Consider the following 14,244-nt stretch of genomic DNA (forward strand, 5'->3'; position numbering starts at 1 on the left):
GCATCTCCCAGCATTTTGGAGCCAATTTTGCAGGTGTGTGAGGGCATCAGAGGAGACTGAGTTTCTTTGGATTTAAACTGATCTGGGGCTATTTTTTACTCCCCTTCAACTAACTGCCTTGCCACTCAACCCAGAACAGAGAGTTTTGTGGCCCTGTTAAAGTTTAAAAAGTGAAAGGATTATCCAGTGGAGTGGGAGGAAATATCCTCTTGGTATCAGCAATGAAATTTACAAATTTAGCTGGTCTGCTTGTGTCCTTTCCACTTCACAGTGTAGGCTACACAGCCTTTTGTCATCATTCATGCTTGGAAAAATGTTGGACCATGACAGTATGCTCTCCCACACTTTATGTTCCTTGTGTTCAGAATGATTCACAAGTAGCATTTTCTTGCCTGAAACAAGACAGGAAATCAGTCTTGCTATGACCTGCTGTCATTCTGGAGTTTTCATTTGAGCTCTCCAAGTCTGTGCAGCAACAGGGAAAAAGAGGCTAATCCACATAATGAAATATTAGAAAAGAGATTAAAAACAGACAGTATCATAATGCTGTCTTATAAATCTGGGGAATGCTGTCTCTCAAATGCTGTGTATACTTCTGATGGTCCTAATTAATTATGTTGGTTCTAAATACTGTATTTCTCACACCTGTCCATTTTCCATTAGGGTACCTTATTACCAGTTTATTTCCCCTTGATGTTTGCAGTTCGGTATATAAAACTTACAAAGCTATTCTTATAGAATTATTTTTATTCCTACCCTCACACAACACTTGACCTTCTGTTTTCAGTTTTCTATTGTGTTAGACTCTCGATAAATAAAACTGCAGCGTGAGAGGCAGCTTCATGCCCCCCACATGGCAATGCCATATAATCACTGGCTTGCCTCTGCTTCATAGCACTCCTGGATTGCTCTTACCAATGCAATTTCTGTCATTTGCCTAGCCTCCCCTTCGAAGCTATCCTGTTAACTCCTTAACAATATATATCTAAGTTCCTCTTTTCTTGCAGAACTATTGTTCATGCCCTCTTCTTTTTGAGGGTGTTTGATCTGTACTTGCCTTCTCTTTTCTCCTCCCAGCTGTGCCAGGCAGCCACTAGGCGGGTCTTGTTGTTTTCTGTCATTGCAATTCAGGCCCCTCCTGTGTCCTTACAGCCTAGCCTTCAGATGCCCTTGGTGGACAGAAGGCATTTCTGCATCCCATGGAGGAGACATGGGAAATGTTGCAATAGTGCGCCCTTTCACATTCTTTCTTTTTATTTTTTTAAAAACCAAACCCAAAACTTGGCTGTGGCCCTCGTTGAAAAACAAAAGTATTAAATTGTCACTTGATATAATGAAGGGCCTTGCTAGAAGGATAAAAGACATGTAGAAACGAAGTTGCTGAAGTGATCAAACTCTTGCTATTCTTTCCTCCAGGCTACATGTTTTTTTGAAATTTATTGCAACTAAGCCTTTTTAACACCTTGCTTGGCAAGGAAGTCCACAAATCACACAGTGTGAGGAGAGACTCTGCAAGGAACATATTATGTAAATGTGCTGAATTGAGTAACTATTTGTGAGAGTTGTATTCATATTTTACGTCAGTGGTTCTAGGGAAGGATGTTGCTGAAGAACCCTAGAAGCTTTGGTTATGTTAGGCAAATATTTAAACTAGGTTAAAATGATGGAGCTTTGCATAACCGATATGACAGTCTCTTTACTGCAGCCTTCCTCAACCTGGTGCCCATCAGATGTTTTGAGCTACAACTCTCATCAGCTCCAGCCAGCATGGCCAGCGGTTAGGCATGAAGGGAGCTGTAGTTCGAAGCATCTGGAGGGCAGGATGTTGTGGGAGGCTGCATGAATGTGTTGCTCTCTGCTGTCTTGACTTCTCAATAATTAGAGGACCCAAATACTCCTAGAGTTGTGATAAGTTGCGCACTATGACTCCAACCCCTGATCTGTGAAGAACAGCCCTGCATAACATTATTGATTGTTAAATTTCACTGTGCTTCTGGCAGACGCATTGCTGTTCTTTTCATTATTCTTAACTGCAGGGACAAATAGTGAGCCAGAAACTTAATTGTGTGACTGTAGAAGTGCAAATAAGTTGGTACTTAATCCAGTTTGGTGAAGCTCCTGCTAATTCTCTGCAAACAAGGAGTAAAATGGACTGGATTCTCTGTACTCTGGCTGATGAAAACTAAATATTCAGAAAAGATTGTAATGTTCTCTTTGAGTTGCATTTCATTAATTCAGGGAGGAAATGCAAGTTGCTCTTGTGGGCAGCCAAAACTCTGTTCTTAGAGTGTATTAAGTTAATTGTAGAAATAATGTAATAATTAAACAAACAATGCATAATTCAGTCTTGTCAGCAACTATGAGGGCACTAAAGCGCTAGCTGCAGCTGTACCCTTCCATAATGCAGAATCCTTGTAAAATAAATTTTTAAGATAGATTGTGGTTTCTTTCCACCACCATCCAGAGATTATACATTGCAATACAGTGGTGCCCCGCAAGACGAATGCCTCGCAAGACGGAAAACCCGCCAGACGAAAGGGTTTTCCGTTTTGGAGGTGCTTCGCAAAACGAATTTCCTATGGGCTTAATGCCTTGCGAGTTCCTGCGGGTTTTTCTCCCTTTCCCCCCCTTTTCTAAGCCGCTAAGCCGCTTATCAGCTGATCCGATCAGCAGATAAGCCGCTAAAAGCCGCTAATAGCGCTAATCCACTAATCCGTCAATGGGCTTGCTTCGCAAGACGAAAAAACCGCTAGACGAAGAGAATCACAGAACGGATTCTTTTCGTTTTGCGAGGCACCACTGTATATATGTATATTGTGAGCTGCACTGAACCTCAGCCTTGTGTGCTGCCCCCTCCCTGGCTGTGAGGAAGAGATCAGAACCTTCTAGTTCCATTTTAGTTTAACTACAGTTTAACATTGTGTCCAAACACTAAGTTGTTGTTAATCTTAATCAAAGTTTGCTAAGACAGCTACTTAATGGTTTGGAGTTGTCTTGTTTCAGCAAACCATGTTAACGACAGTTTATGTGGTTCTAGGTGGCAAGATGTGGTTAATCTTAAAGGGTGATGGGGGCGGGGCTAGGAGCATATGAGCCCAGGGTTGCAGGTTCTGAATATTTTTACAGTGCAAATACATGCTTAGGAGGTGCATGCCATTTATACACTTTAAAATGGAAGAATTGCAGGGGTAGATGCTCTTTTTCTGCATGGTCCCCCGCCTGCTCCACCATGGCTTGAAGACCAAAGGAACACTATTCATACCTGCATTAATGGCCTGTGACGCCTTGAAGTAAGGTTGAGAAATGCGCTTGTAGCTGTGTAGTAATTGTGCATTATGCTGTCGTGGCCCAGAAATGTTTAAGGATTGATGTAGTACTTCCAGATAGAAGAGCTCCTTTACATTATTTTAGGCTCTTTGTTAGTTGACTTTGTGACATGACTGGGGGAAGTAATTTATTTTATTTATTAAAGTACTGTACAGTCGTACCTTGGATCTCAAACACCTTGGCTCCTGAACAAATCGGCTCCCAAACGGTTGAAACCTGGAAGTGAGTGTTCTGGTTTTCGAACGATTTTCGGAAGCTGAAAGACCGGAGTAGCTTCTGATTGGCTGCAGGATGCTCCTCCAGCCAATTGGAAGCCACGCCTTGATTTTCAAATGGTTCCGGAAGTTGAACAGACTCCTGGAACCCATGCTGTTCGAGAACCAAGGTACGACTGTATTTACATACCACCTATTTGGGAATCTCAGGGCAGTTTAGAACAAGATAAGAAAATATACTAACATTAAAATACAGTAAAATAAACAGGCATACAATAAAAATATTGTTTCATGCCACCCCAATCTCCAAGCATTGTAAGATTCCAGGGGTTCCAGGTGCTTACCCAGAGTTAATGTTTTCTTCAGAATGAGACACAGTGGAGACAGTGGAGTATTTATGATATATGGTTTATTTACACATATATACAACACACATACACACATGTATATGTACACATGTATATGCATATATGTACATACACACATACCCCAAGGGAAAAGCCATACCCACTGCCTTGTGGAACATCTTTGGGAGAAAAAAAAACCAAGGAGTAAACCCTACACAGATACATTTTAATTTGTTGGAAGCTGCCCAGAGAGGTTGGGGCAACCCAGTCAGCTGGGTGGCATATAAATAATGAATTCTTATTATTATTACCGCTACTACTATTACTGCCACCAGTCTCTGCAGCCACAGCAGGCATTGTGATTCTTCATTGGTTTGGCTTCAGCCCCAGAGGCGCACTCCATTTTTATTTTTTTTAAAAAATATTTATTAGAGTTTCCAATTTTTTACAAACAAAAAGAAAAAAGCAAACATAAAAACATTAAAGACACATAAATTTCACAACTTATTTTCTCATAACATATTTCCCCGACTTCCTCATACCTCCCCTTCCTGTATATCCAGTTCAAATTATTTATACAGCAAATCCTTATCTCTCCAACATCTTAGATTATTATAACTTTGAATTCTTGCTTACGAAAAGAAAACCATTTTATCATAATTACAGCTTGAAACCACTTAATTTCAGTCCAACATCATTCAACATTCCTTAATTTTACAATATTTTTGTAAATAGTCCTTAAATTTTTTCCAGTCTTCTTCTGCCGACTCTTCTCCCTGGTCACGGATTCTGCTAGTCATTTCTGCCAGTCCCATACAGTCAATCAGCTTCATCTGCCATTCTTCCAAAGTGGGCAAATCTTGCAGAGGCGCACTCTATTGTCTCTTGAGACAGGTGATTGTCTACAACAGTGTTTTTCAACCACTGTTCCGCGGCACACTAGTGTGCCGCGAGATGTTGCCTGGTGTGCTGCGAGATGTTGCCTGGAGGGAGGCGGGCAAGTCGGGCGGCGAGAGGCGGGGCGGCGGCGGCGAGGAGAGGCCGCCCAGCGCGGGGCTCTCGCCGTCTGCCTGCCTGGCTGCCTGCGAGCTCGGCGGGCAGAGCCTCCGTCCACAGCGCCCACCTCGCGGCTCTCATTCCCTGCCCCTGCCAAAGCTCACCCAGCCAAGCCGCGCTCTCCTTCCTGCCTCGCTTTGCTGCCTCCTCCCCCCCCCAAAGCTTGGAGGTTCCCCGGCAAGGGGGAGGGGAAAAAATTGAAACTTACACTTTCGTGCGTCCCTCCCGGCGTGACGCTGCGCGCTGACGTCACGGGGCTGTAATGGTGGTGTGCCTCGAGATTTTTTTCATCAAACAAGTGTGCCTTTGCCCAAAAAAGGTTGGGAAACACTGATCTACAATACAAGCTGATCCTATGGCTGAGGGGTTCACAGCATTAACACCCTAAGAGGATATTGCTTCTCCCATCACCACAGCCTTAGATTTCAGGAGAAGTCAGACATGGCGTGCTCTCTCTCTCTGTGCCTTTCCAGATACAGTGGTGCCCCGCAAGACGAATGCCTCGCAAGACGAAAAACCCGCTAGATGAAAGGGTTTTGCGGTTTTTGAGCTGCTTCGCAAGACAAATTTCCCTATGGGCTTGCTTCGCAAGACGAAAACGTCTTGCATTTTTTGCAAGTTTGTTTCCTTTTTCTTAACACCCTTAATACAGTTGCAACTTGACTTCGAGGAGCAACTCATAGAACGCGGTGTAGTAGCCTTTTTTGAGGTTTTTGGCGATTTTTTGAAGCTTTTCCAAAACTTTTCCGACACCGTGCTTCACAAGACGAAAAATTTGCTAGACGAAAAAACTCGCGGAATGAATTAATTCCGTCTTGCGAGGCACCACTGTAATAGCTTTTGCTTCCAGATTATAGCTCACATAATTCAACAGTCAACTCTGGCCTTTTGTGTTTCTAGCTCAGACAGTTGAGGGAGAGAAGCCCATGCACTTGCTCTCTGGCATGGAGCCCTCCCTATGTTCCCTTAAAGGACCCATATTTGGTGAGCCATTATCCCAGACCAGGCAATACATGGATTAACTTACCATAACTACTTTGTTGTTGGCATCAGTCTGTCTTGAAAGACAATGGAGTGCGCCTCTGGGGGTGAAGTCTAGACTGCTGCATTAGCAACACCATAATGACCTCCCCAGGGCAGCAGCAAGGGCACTATGTGTTTGGAGGTCCTGGGCTGCCCAGACAAAAGACCCCTCTCTTGGCTTTGCTGATGTGGTCCAAAGGAAAGTAGAGCAATACGTTTGACACCAGCTGGGTTGCAGGAGTTTCATTTAAGGCATGCAGTGGTACCTCGGGATGCGAACGGGATCCATTCCGGAGCCCCGTTTGCATCCTGAACAGAACGTAAGATGCGACGGCATGTGCGCGGGTCACGTTTTGCCACTTCCGCGCATGCGCATGACGTAATTTTGAGCATCTGCGCATGCGCGAGCGGCTAAACCCGGAAGTAACACGAGGTATGACTGTATAAGGCACTATCCAACCATCTTAGGGTTCCTTCATAGGTTTTTTTTTTTAAAAAAAACCTTCCTAGGAAACCCTGTAAACCAGTTATTGGTGCTTGCAGCTTTCTCTTATCTGCTTTAGTCATTGAAATGAAATATGTACTGTAATGTAATTTTTCTTTCCGGAAGCAATACCTGTTTAGGTTAGCTAAGGTTAACCACCTGCACCTCCAGTTTTCTCTTATGCTGAGCTACATGCATACAGTATAGTACGTTATTGGCTGTTTTATTTCATGAGTTCTCTCTCTCTCTTTCTCTTCCCCACCTTCTTAGTATGGTTTCAGAAAATGAACAGCTATAAAGGCCTTGTGATTTTCAAATCACATGTAATAGCTTCGTGTGTGGGATTATAGAGGATGATAGGATTTTCAATTACTGTGTCTCGTGGGAGCTCTGAGGCAAACTGGAGAAGGTTTTTGAAAAGTTAATCAGGGCTTGAGTAATTCACTTGAGGCTATGCTATTGCAAGTCACATTTGTGTCTCGGCTGGGCTACAAGATGAAGATGCAAAATAACATCTTCGTTATGTGCTAGAGAGGCTGGTGCTTTGAGCAGAGCAGTGGCCAGGAAAATTTCAAATACTTGCCATGTTACTGAGTGAAGAGGCAGAGTTATTCTTCTGAAGAAAAGAATGGCATGTTCTGACACCTTAACTCTCTTCAGCTCAATTTGTATTCTGTACCACATAGGCACTAGTCAAAGGTTGTGTCATACACCACCAATTGTTTAATTATATATTGGAGATTAGATTATACTATTGTTCCGTTAGATTATACTGTTAGATTCTCCTGTCTGTAAAAAGTCATTAAGTCATCTGTCTTGTAAGTAAGTAAAATTATGAAGCACATCTTTAAAGTACATTATTAAAAAAAGAATCTGTAAAGTATTGGGTAGAAAGGATACAGTTTCTGGGCCTCCAGAAAAGCAAAGAGCAATCCAGTGGTTTTCCTATTGTAGATGGGAATGCACTAGCCCCCATCAAGCGGGGCCATGGAATTGCTTGGAATACAGGAAGGTGACTGATACAGGTTCAAACCTCTGGCCTATCTAGTTCAGCATTGTCAGCACTGACTGGCAGTGCCTAGCCATGGTTTCTAGATGGAGTCTTTACCACTTTTACCTGGAGGTGTCAAGAGATTGAAGTGGGATATTCAAAGTATGTGCTCTGCCATTCTGCTAGGATCCTTAAGATATGAAATGGACTGAGGCAGAAAATGCTTTTAAATCCAATTTATTTGCATTCTATTTTCTCCTGTCAAGCCGTTTGAATTCCAAGATGCATTGGAAACAGCTGCTCGGGCAGAAGGTCTTCCATTAGATGTCCCAACAAATTCTCACTTGGGCGTGTTGGATAAGGGCCATCACAGAGGAAAATATCACCATGGCTTGAACTTGATGAAACCTATCCGGACTACTTCAAAGTAAGACTTGGTGTATTAAACTACAGACACAGCTGACCTGAAAATAGAAGTGTTTAGAGGTGATAGAAGCATGCTTGTTGGAAAAATAGCAACTTTGATTTTTAAAAGTGAGTTCCCACTCATACAGCTAAGCTTTCTAAGAAAAAGTGGCAGCCACCATCTTGAATAATTAAATGTCTTATTTTACTTCTGAAAGCTGTAGTGTGTTTTATGCTTTTGGTTTTGTTATAATAGCTCTTCTCTAATTGTAGACATCGACATCCAATAGACAATGCCGGACTTTTCTCCTATTTGACATTCTCTTGGCTTACTCCTCTGGCACGAACAGCCTATAAGAAAGGAGAACTGTTCACAGAAGATGTATGGTCCTTATCAACCCATGAGTCGTCGGAGGTTAACTGCAGAAGGTATGTTTTTGCTATGTTGTCTCTAAAAAGATTTGCCTTCCTTGGGATAGCCTACTGTAAGATGTTGTGTCAGGTGGTGATTGAAGGCTGTTCCGACTACTTCTTTCTGGAACTTTCTCCTATCTGTTTTCTTTGTCTTTTTCCTAACCTTCAGAAATGAACTGAATACCATTTTTTTGTGTGTGTCCTAATTAAGGGCTATGCCAGTGGCTCTCCTTTGGATCTTGTTTCTCCTTCTTTCTTTATTAAAAATTTCCCGCTCTTGTCCCATTTAGTTCATGTTATTTGATGTTGAAGAAAATGGAGGTGAGATTCCTTACATCTGTATTTTGTGTTGTTCCAGGCTGGAAAGATTGTGGCAGCGAGAACTGCATGAACGTGGGCCAGATGATGCCTCTCTCCGAAGGGTCGTATGGGTCTTCTGTCGCACTAGGCTCATCATTTCCATAGTGTGCTTGATGGTCACACAACTTGCTGGCTTCAGTGGACCAGTAAGTACTATCCATCCTTTGTCTAACATCCAGAGTGGGCTCCATCCCATGGCCAGTGCTAATGTATCCCAAGTTCTTGCAGAGGATCTTCGAAATGTTTTGATTAGTTAGAAATATGCCTTGCAGTTTGCAGAAAATGAATAAGTCTTTTCAGAATGCTGCGGGAATCTTAAAGCTTTCAAACTGTTCTGTGTGTATGTGGCGGTTTTTATTGTTTGTACCAGGTGGCTGGATACGGGAGGGTGATGAATTTTGGGGGAAAGCAGCAAAGCAGTCCTTTGTTAGGTCACTTGCTTTGAGTGCTCTCTGCAAGAAATGGAATGGAGTGCTGGTACTAAATCACTTCTTAAGATCTGTAGGAAACAGGGCTCAGAGGATTCTGCAGAGCTAGTGTTGTTCGACTTCTTTGAAAAGGCAGTCGGATAGGTTATCCTTCTGGTGGCATGATTGGAAGACTGTAGCTGCTACTTGTAGGTGGTAATGAAGATGCAGCATGTAGGACTTGACATTCACAGCATTTTTTTTTTGTCGCCTGTTTGTTGCACGTGCAGTGCAAGATTTACTCTTTAACATCTTGACTAAATCTATTCTCTACAAATTTCCCTTGAGGAGTAGGAGCAGTGTTATTGCTTGTAGTACACATTTCAGTGTGCTGTTAAGCGGGATGGTTCAATGCTTGGGTAAGTACAGCTGAGGTTAATGTTAAAAACAGTCTTGTCTTTTGTCTCTCTCTTTTTAAAAATTTCCAAATCCCACTCATTTTCTTAAATCTCGAAAGTTTTCTTGTGTTCCTTGTTAAGAAGGGAGTAAGTAGTTTTTCTTGGTTTTCTTTGTTCTGTTTTGTTTGTTAATAGCTGGTGGTGGAACTTTGAATCACTTGCAAGTGGCTTTATTTGATAATGCTTTTAATTGCCAGTAAGAATGAGGTTTAATCAGAACAAGCTTCCCCCAAGAAGAGCTTCTGTCATTGTTTCACTACAGGGCCCTGTGGATGCTCTTACCTCTAGCATAGAGTCGGTAGCAGAGTTGTCCCTTATGTCTTTGGACTACATGATTCCAATCCATCAAACCAAACTGCAAGACAGGAAGGAACTGAATAGAATATACTCTGTGCAGGATTAGGATGTACCTAATCTGTGCACATCCTCCATTACTCAGTAACCTGTGTTCTCTGAAGGAAGAACTCGTATTAATTGACTTTGTTGTCTGGAACAAGAGAGGAATCCTTACTACCTCACTACTTTGAAACCTAATTGCTGTTTGTGCTGAAATATCAGTGTTTTTTTGTTTTTAAATCTTTTCATGTGAAAGTGGTGCTTGAAAACAGAGCACCCAAATTACCCTTTTGTATTGCTAAGTAAAGATGAGCCATTTTTGCAAATTGCCATTCTCAGCAGTAAACATGGTATGCTAATGGGAAGCAGCAGTTCTTAAAATTCTTAAACATAGAGGTGTTACTGTCCATAAGTTCCTTGTATATCCAAATGTGCAATAGTCTGCCCCCTCCCCCTTTAAAGTATATTTTGTAAAAATTTCTTTCCTGGCACTGTTTTCAGACTCATGTTAACCCTTCATCCAGTTGAGACAACATGGGTTTGTCTAATGCCTGTAGAGCTCAGACTAAGATGTAACTTTTAAAAATATGTTCTATTGTGGGGGCTGCTAAGCATTTCATGTTCAGGTTTGCTCAGTCCTGCCAAAGGTATTAAATTTGGGTTTGGATGATGCTCAGAAGCAGCTTTTTCTCTTTGGAAGAACAGCAAAAGTTCCTGTTGCAGTGAAGTGCAGTTTGATTCCTCATTTAGTTTTTGAAGAAGGTGTATTGTGGGGCGTGGGGAGGGGGGTTGGTTGGAAGGGGGAGCTATTTGAGGTAAGCCTCCAACTCTTCCAGTTCAACTCCAGCCACAGCTTCCTTTGTGCTGTAAAAGCTGGATGCAGCTGGGGGGGATTTTTCTCTGTAGTGGAACCAATGACAGAAGCTGTTCTTTAGAATTTCCAGGATGGCTGTATTCTGCGATCAGAATGAGACAGTCAAGCTGGGCAGAATCCAACGCCAAGATGAAAGGTAAGGTGATGTTTATTCATGGGAATGCTTAAGATAGTCAGGCAGCTAAGGGCAGCTATTTCCATGATAGTTTTCAGAAGTGATTTCCCATACCTCTGCTAGTTTTGGTAGCTATAATTTTTGTACAGTTTTATATGATGGTATTCTCTTCATTGCTTTAACCAAAAACAATGTTATAAGATTGAAAATGTTGTCATTTTCCCTCTTAATATTGCTATAACAACTTTCTTCAAATCTTAAAAAAGTGTAAGCAACATTTCTTATTCTACACTGGAGTTTCTGATTTCGTGTGCAATAAAAAGGAACACTCTAAATTAGGGAAGAAGAGAATTCCTTCTGATGTTGCACATGCTCTGCTAGAGACTTTCCCCCCTGTACCACACCTGTCAGTGTGTTGTAAGGTTTTGGCTCAGGAGTTATTGGCTCTTCCACTGACTCAGCTGCCTTTGTAGGATTGAATGCTAGGAAAGAACCAAATACCTTCTTGCTTAAGTAACACCAAGCCAGCTGCTATGTCTTGAACATGAAGGATGTAAAGCAAGGCCAATGGAGGAGAAAGCTGGCTTACATAACCTTGAAACATGAGCTGTTGCACTTTGATCAGGAATTTGTATAAGGCTCTCTTTTTGTGCTTTTAATGGTCACTTTGGGAACATGATGGACACCTGGCTCTTAACATGTACACACGGAAGTGCATGGGAGAAATGCTATACAGTTGAGTTCTCGATTATGACATTCAGAGTTGACTACCTCAGGACTCACGTGCTTGTTCTGCCTCCATTTTTTAATCTGTCACTTGATGCTGGGCTTTAGCGGCTATTACCTTTGCTTGAAGCAGTGTGCGTTCGTTTCCCATCCATTCTTGTGTTGCACAGAACTCTGATTTGCAAACCTTAGTTTAGTCAAGAGGACTTCCTGCGGACTCTGAAAGCCTTCCCAAACCGCTGCCTTGGTTTCAGATTTTTGTGGTTGGCAAAGGTACTTCAGCTCTGATTAAAGAACCCTAAATGCCAGCATCTGTAGGCATCGTTGAAAAAGTCCGACTGGGAAGCCTTATTGTAGTAGAGCTCTGTTAAACCAGTCACGAAAGCCCACCCGGCCTTGGAAGTCTTCCTGACTAGCCGCACAAGTTTCGCTCTTCCTCGGACTTTGTGAACAAATACTGGCTCTGCTTTTTCATGTATCGTTTAAATTCTGTGTGTATGTGAAGTTTTAACTTGTTTTTTTGTCGGAAGCCAGACTGTATGTTGGATTCAGGCCTTGTATAACTTTTCCTTATGTGTGCAGATTTGTATGTTTTCCACAGCACCTTTCTTTTCTTTTCTTTTGTACAGTGTTTGTGAGATGTTTTTATCCATTTTAATATGGTGGCACTTTACAAAATAATAATAAAGCTACTGCTTCCATTTATTAGTACTTAATATTGCGATGAACGTGAGTTGTGTACTGCACTGTGCCCCTTGGTCAGCACACGCGATGGGGGACTCGTGCTCTGGTGCTGTTTCCCTCTCTCTTTGCAGGTGGTGTTTGAAATGTGATTGCCGAGGTAAAATTGTTTTTGTCTTTTGAGGGGGGAGGCCGGGGTGGAGTGGGAGAAGGGTTGCGTTTTTTTTTTTTAATTGTTGCTATCGCCTTTTTTATTTTCTTGCTTGTCCTTTTCTTTACTATTAAACTGCTGATGTTTATTTTCAGGAATGTTTTGCAAAATGTCCTTCTCACACTCTTCCCCAGTTCAACTGTAGGTACATTTGTTCCTTTTTATCAAATAAGCACGTTTGAAACAAAGAAATAAAACAGGTCTTAATGTCATGTGTATATCTTTTATTTTTTATTTTTAAAAAAGATGTGCTCAGTTTTTGCATAAGTACAGATTACTATAAAGAATATGATGATGGATTGCTTTCAGCTAACTGACAGATTTATGTTAAGTTAGATTACCTCAAGGAGCAGGATTTTCTTATAAACCATTGAAAAATTCCAAATTATTTCACTTGCGGAATTTTAACTTTACTGCTTGTTTTCAGCATGGATTATTTAATAGCTGTGGTTCCAAAGACTTCCAATCAACAATACATGTTTCTTACTGGAAATGAAGTAGCTCCTTATTTCTAACTTAACATAAAACAATTAAATGGTTCCTCTGGCACATTGAGGTGTTCATGCATGTTTGCATTTCTCCCTGTAGGCCTTTGTTGTGAAACACCTCCTTGAATACACGCAGCAAACGGAGCCCAACCTGCAGTACAGCCTCTTGTTAGTTTTTGGCCTCTTAATGACAGAGATAGTGCGCTCCTGGTCCTTGGCTTTAACCTGGGCTTTAAATTACCGCACTGGGGTCAGACTGCGCGGAGCTATCCTTACCATGGCTTTTAAGAAAATACTCAAGCTGAAAAATATCAAGGAAAAGTCTTTGGGAGAGGTAGGCTGAAATGCATCCTTTTGCCACTGCAAAAAACAAAAATACCCGGGGGCGGGGAGGGGGGAGTGGGCGGTGTGGGGATGCCCCCACATACTCAGAGTAACCTGCAGTTCGAGTCAAGCAGATACAACCCCCAGCTAGACAGTTAACTCAGGCAAGCAGTTTATGTAGAGGGCTCTGTGTGTTCCCCTCCATAGCCTTAACCTGTCCCAAGTGCCTTCTGATAACATGCTGTTTAGTCATTATCTGAACTAGTCCTGGTTAAAGTAACGCCAGGAAGAATAACAAGACTTCTGAAGGTGGGAAGCAAAAAATGGTCTGCTGTGCTTGCTTCAAGGAGTGTTTATCTGCAAGTGCCTTTGCTCTTGCGTTTCATCTTAATTGGCTTGGCGTGGGGTAGGGGCAGACTTACCTGGAAGGCCAGCATCACCCATATGAATCTCTCCAAGCTATACGGTTGGCCCTTCCTGGCCATACTGCTTCTGCAGTGGTACTCAGATGTGGAATTCCCTTGCTGGGGAGTTTTCTTTCCCCACCTTTGGATCTGAACAGTCATTTGGAGTTTCTTTCTTTCTTGCCGCATTGCTCCATAGCTGCCTTTTAGTGTTCAGTTTTATTGACTGGTAATTTTTTTTAAAAACAAAATGAATTAAATTGTTGTTGTACACGGCTTTGAATGCACATGTGCAGAAAAGCTACCTGTAAATACTAGGAGTTAAATCTTCTGAGGCATCTTTCATTTGCATTGTGTTTCAGCTCATAAACATGTGTTCTAATGATGGACAGAGAATGTATGAGGCGACAGCAGTGGGTAGCTTGTTGGCTGGAGGTCCTATCGTTGCTATTCTTGGCATGGTTTATAACGTCATCATACTGGGACCAACAGGTTTTTTGGGATCGGCAGTCTTCATTCTCTTCTACCCAGCAATGGTGAGTAGGTGCCTATCTGCCTATGAGCTGAAGGTGTATTTAGGAAGGAAAGGTCAGAAAGT

General features: G+C 42.1%; 1 protein-coding gene across 5 annotated transcripts in view; it reads left to right on the forward strand.

Moving 5' to 3' along the window:
• ABCC5 (ATP binding cassette subfamily C member 5) overlaps positions 1–14,244 on the forward strand; it is a 45,145-nt gene that overhangs the window by 7,952 nt on the left and 22,949 nt on the right. For 2 of the 5 annotated variants that reach the window (XM_083503813.1, XM_083503814.1), the window contains exons 3-7: positions 7,710–7,870; positions 8,122–8,277; positions 8,621–8,768; positions 13,019–13,252; positions 14,009–14,182. In XM_083503813.1, the coding sequence (XP_083359939.1) occupies positions 7,710–7,870; positions 8,122–8,277; positions 8,621–8,768; positions 13,019–13,252; positions 14,009–14,182 (873 nt within the window). Of the gene's footprint in view, positions 1–7,709; positions 7,871–8,121; positions 8,278–8,620; positions 8,769–8,875; positions 12,576–13,018; positions 13,253–14,008; positions 14,183–14,244 lie in introns of those variants that run through there. The other 3 variants (XM_083503818.1, XM_083503816.1, XM_083503815.1) reach the window with 3 other exon arrangements.

This window comes from Podarcis liolepis (genome assembly GCF_965112155.1).
Source record: "Podarcis liolepis genome assembly, chromosome: 5".
Classification (NCBI taxonomy): domain Eukaryota; kingdom Metazoa; phylum Chordata; class Lepidosauria; order Squamata; family Lacertidae; genus Podarcis; species Podarcis liolepis.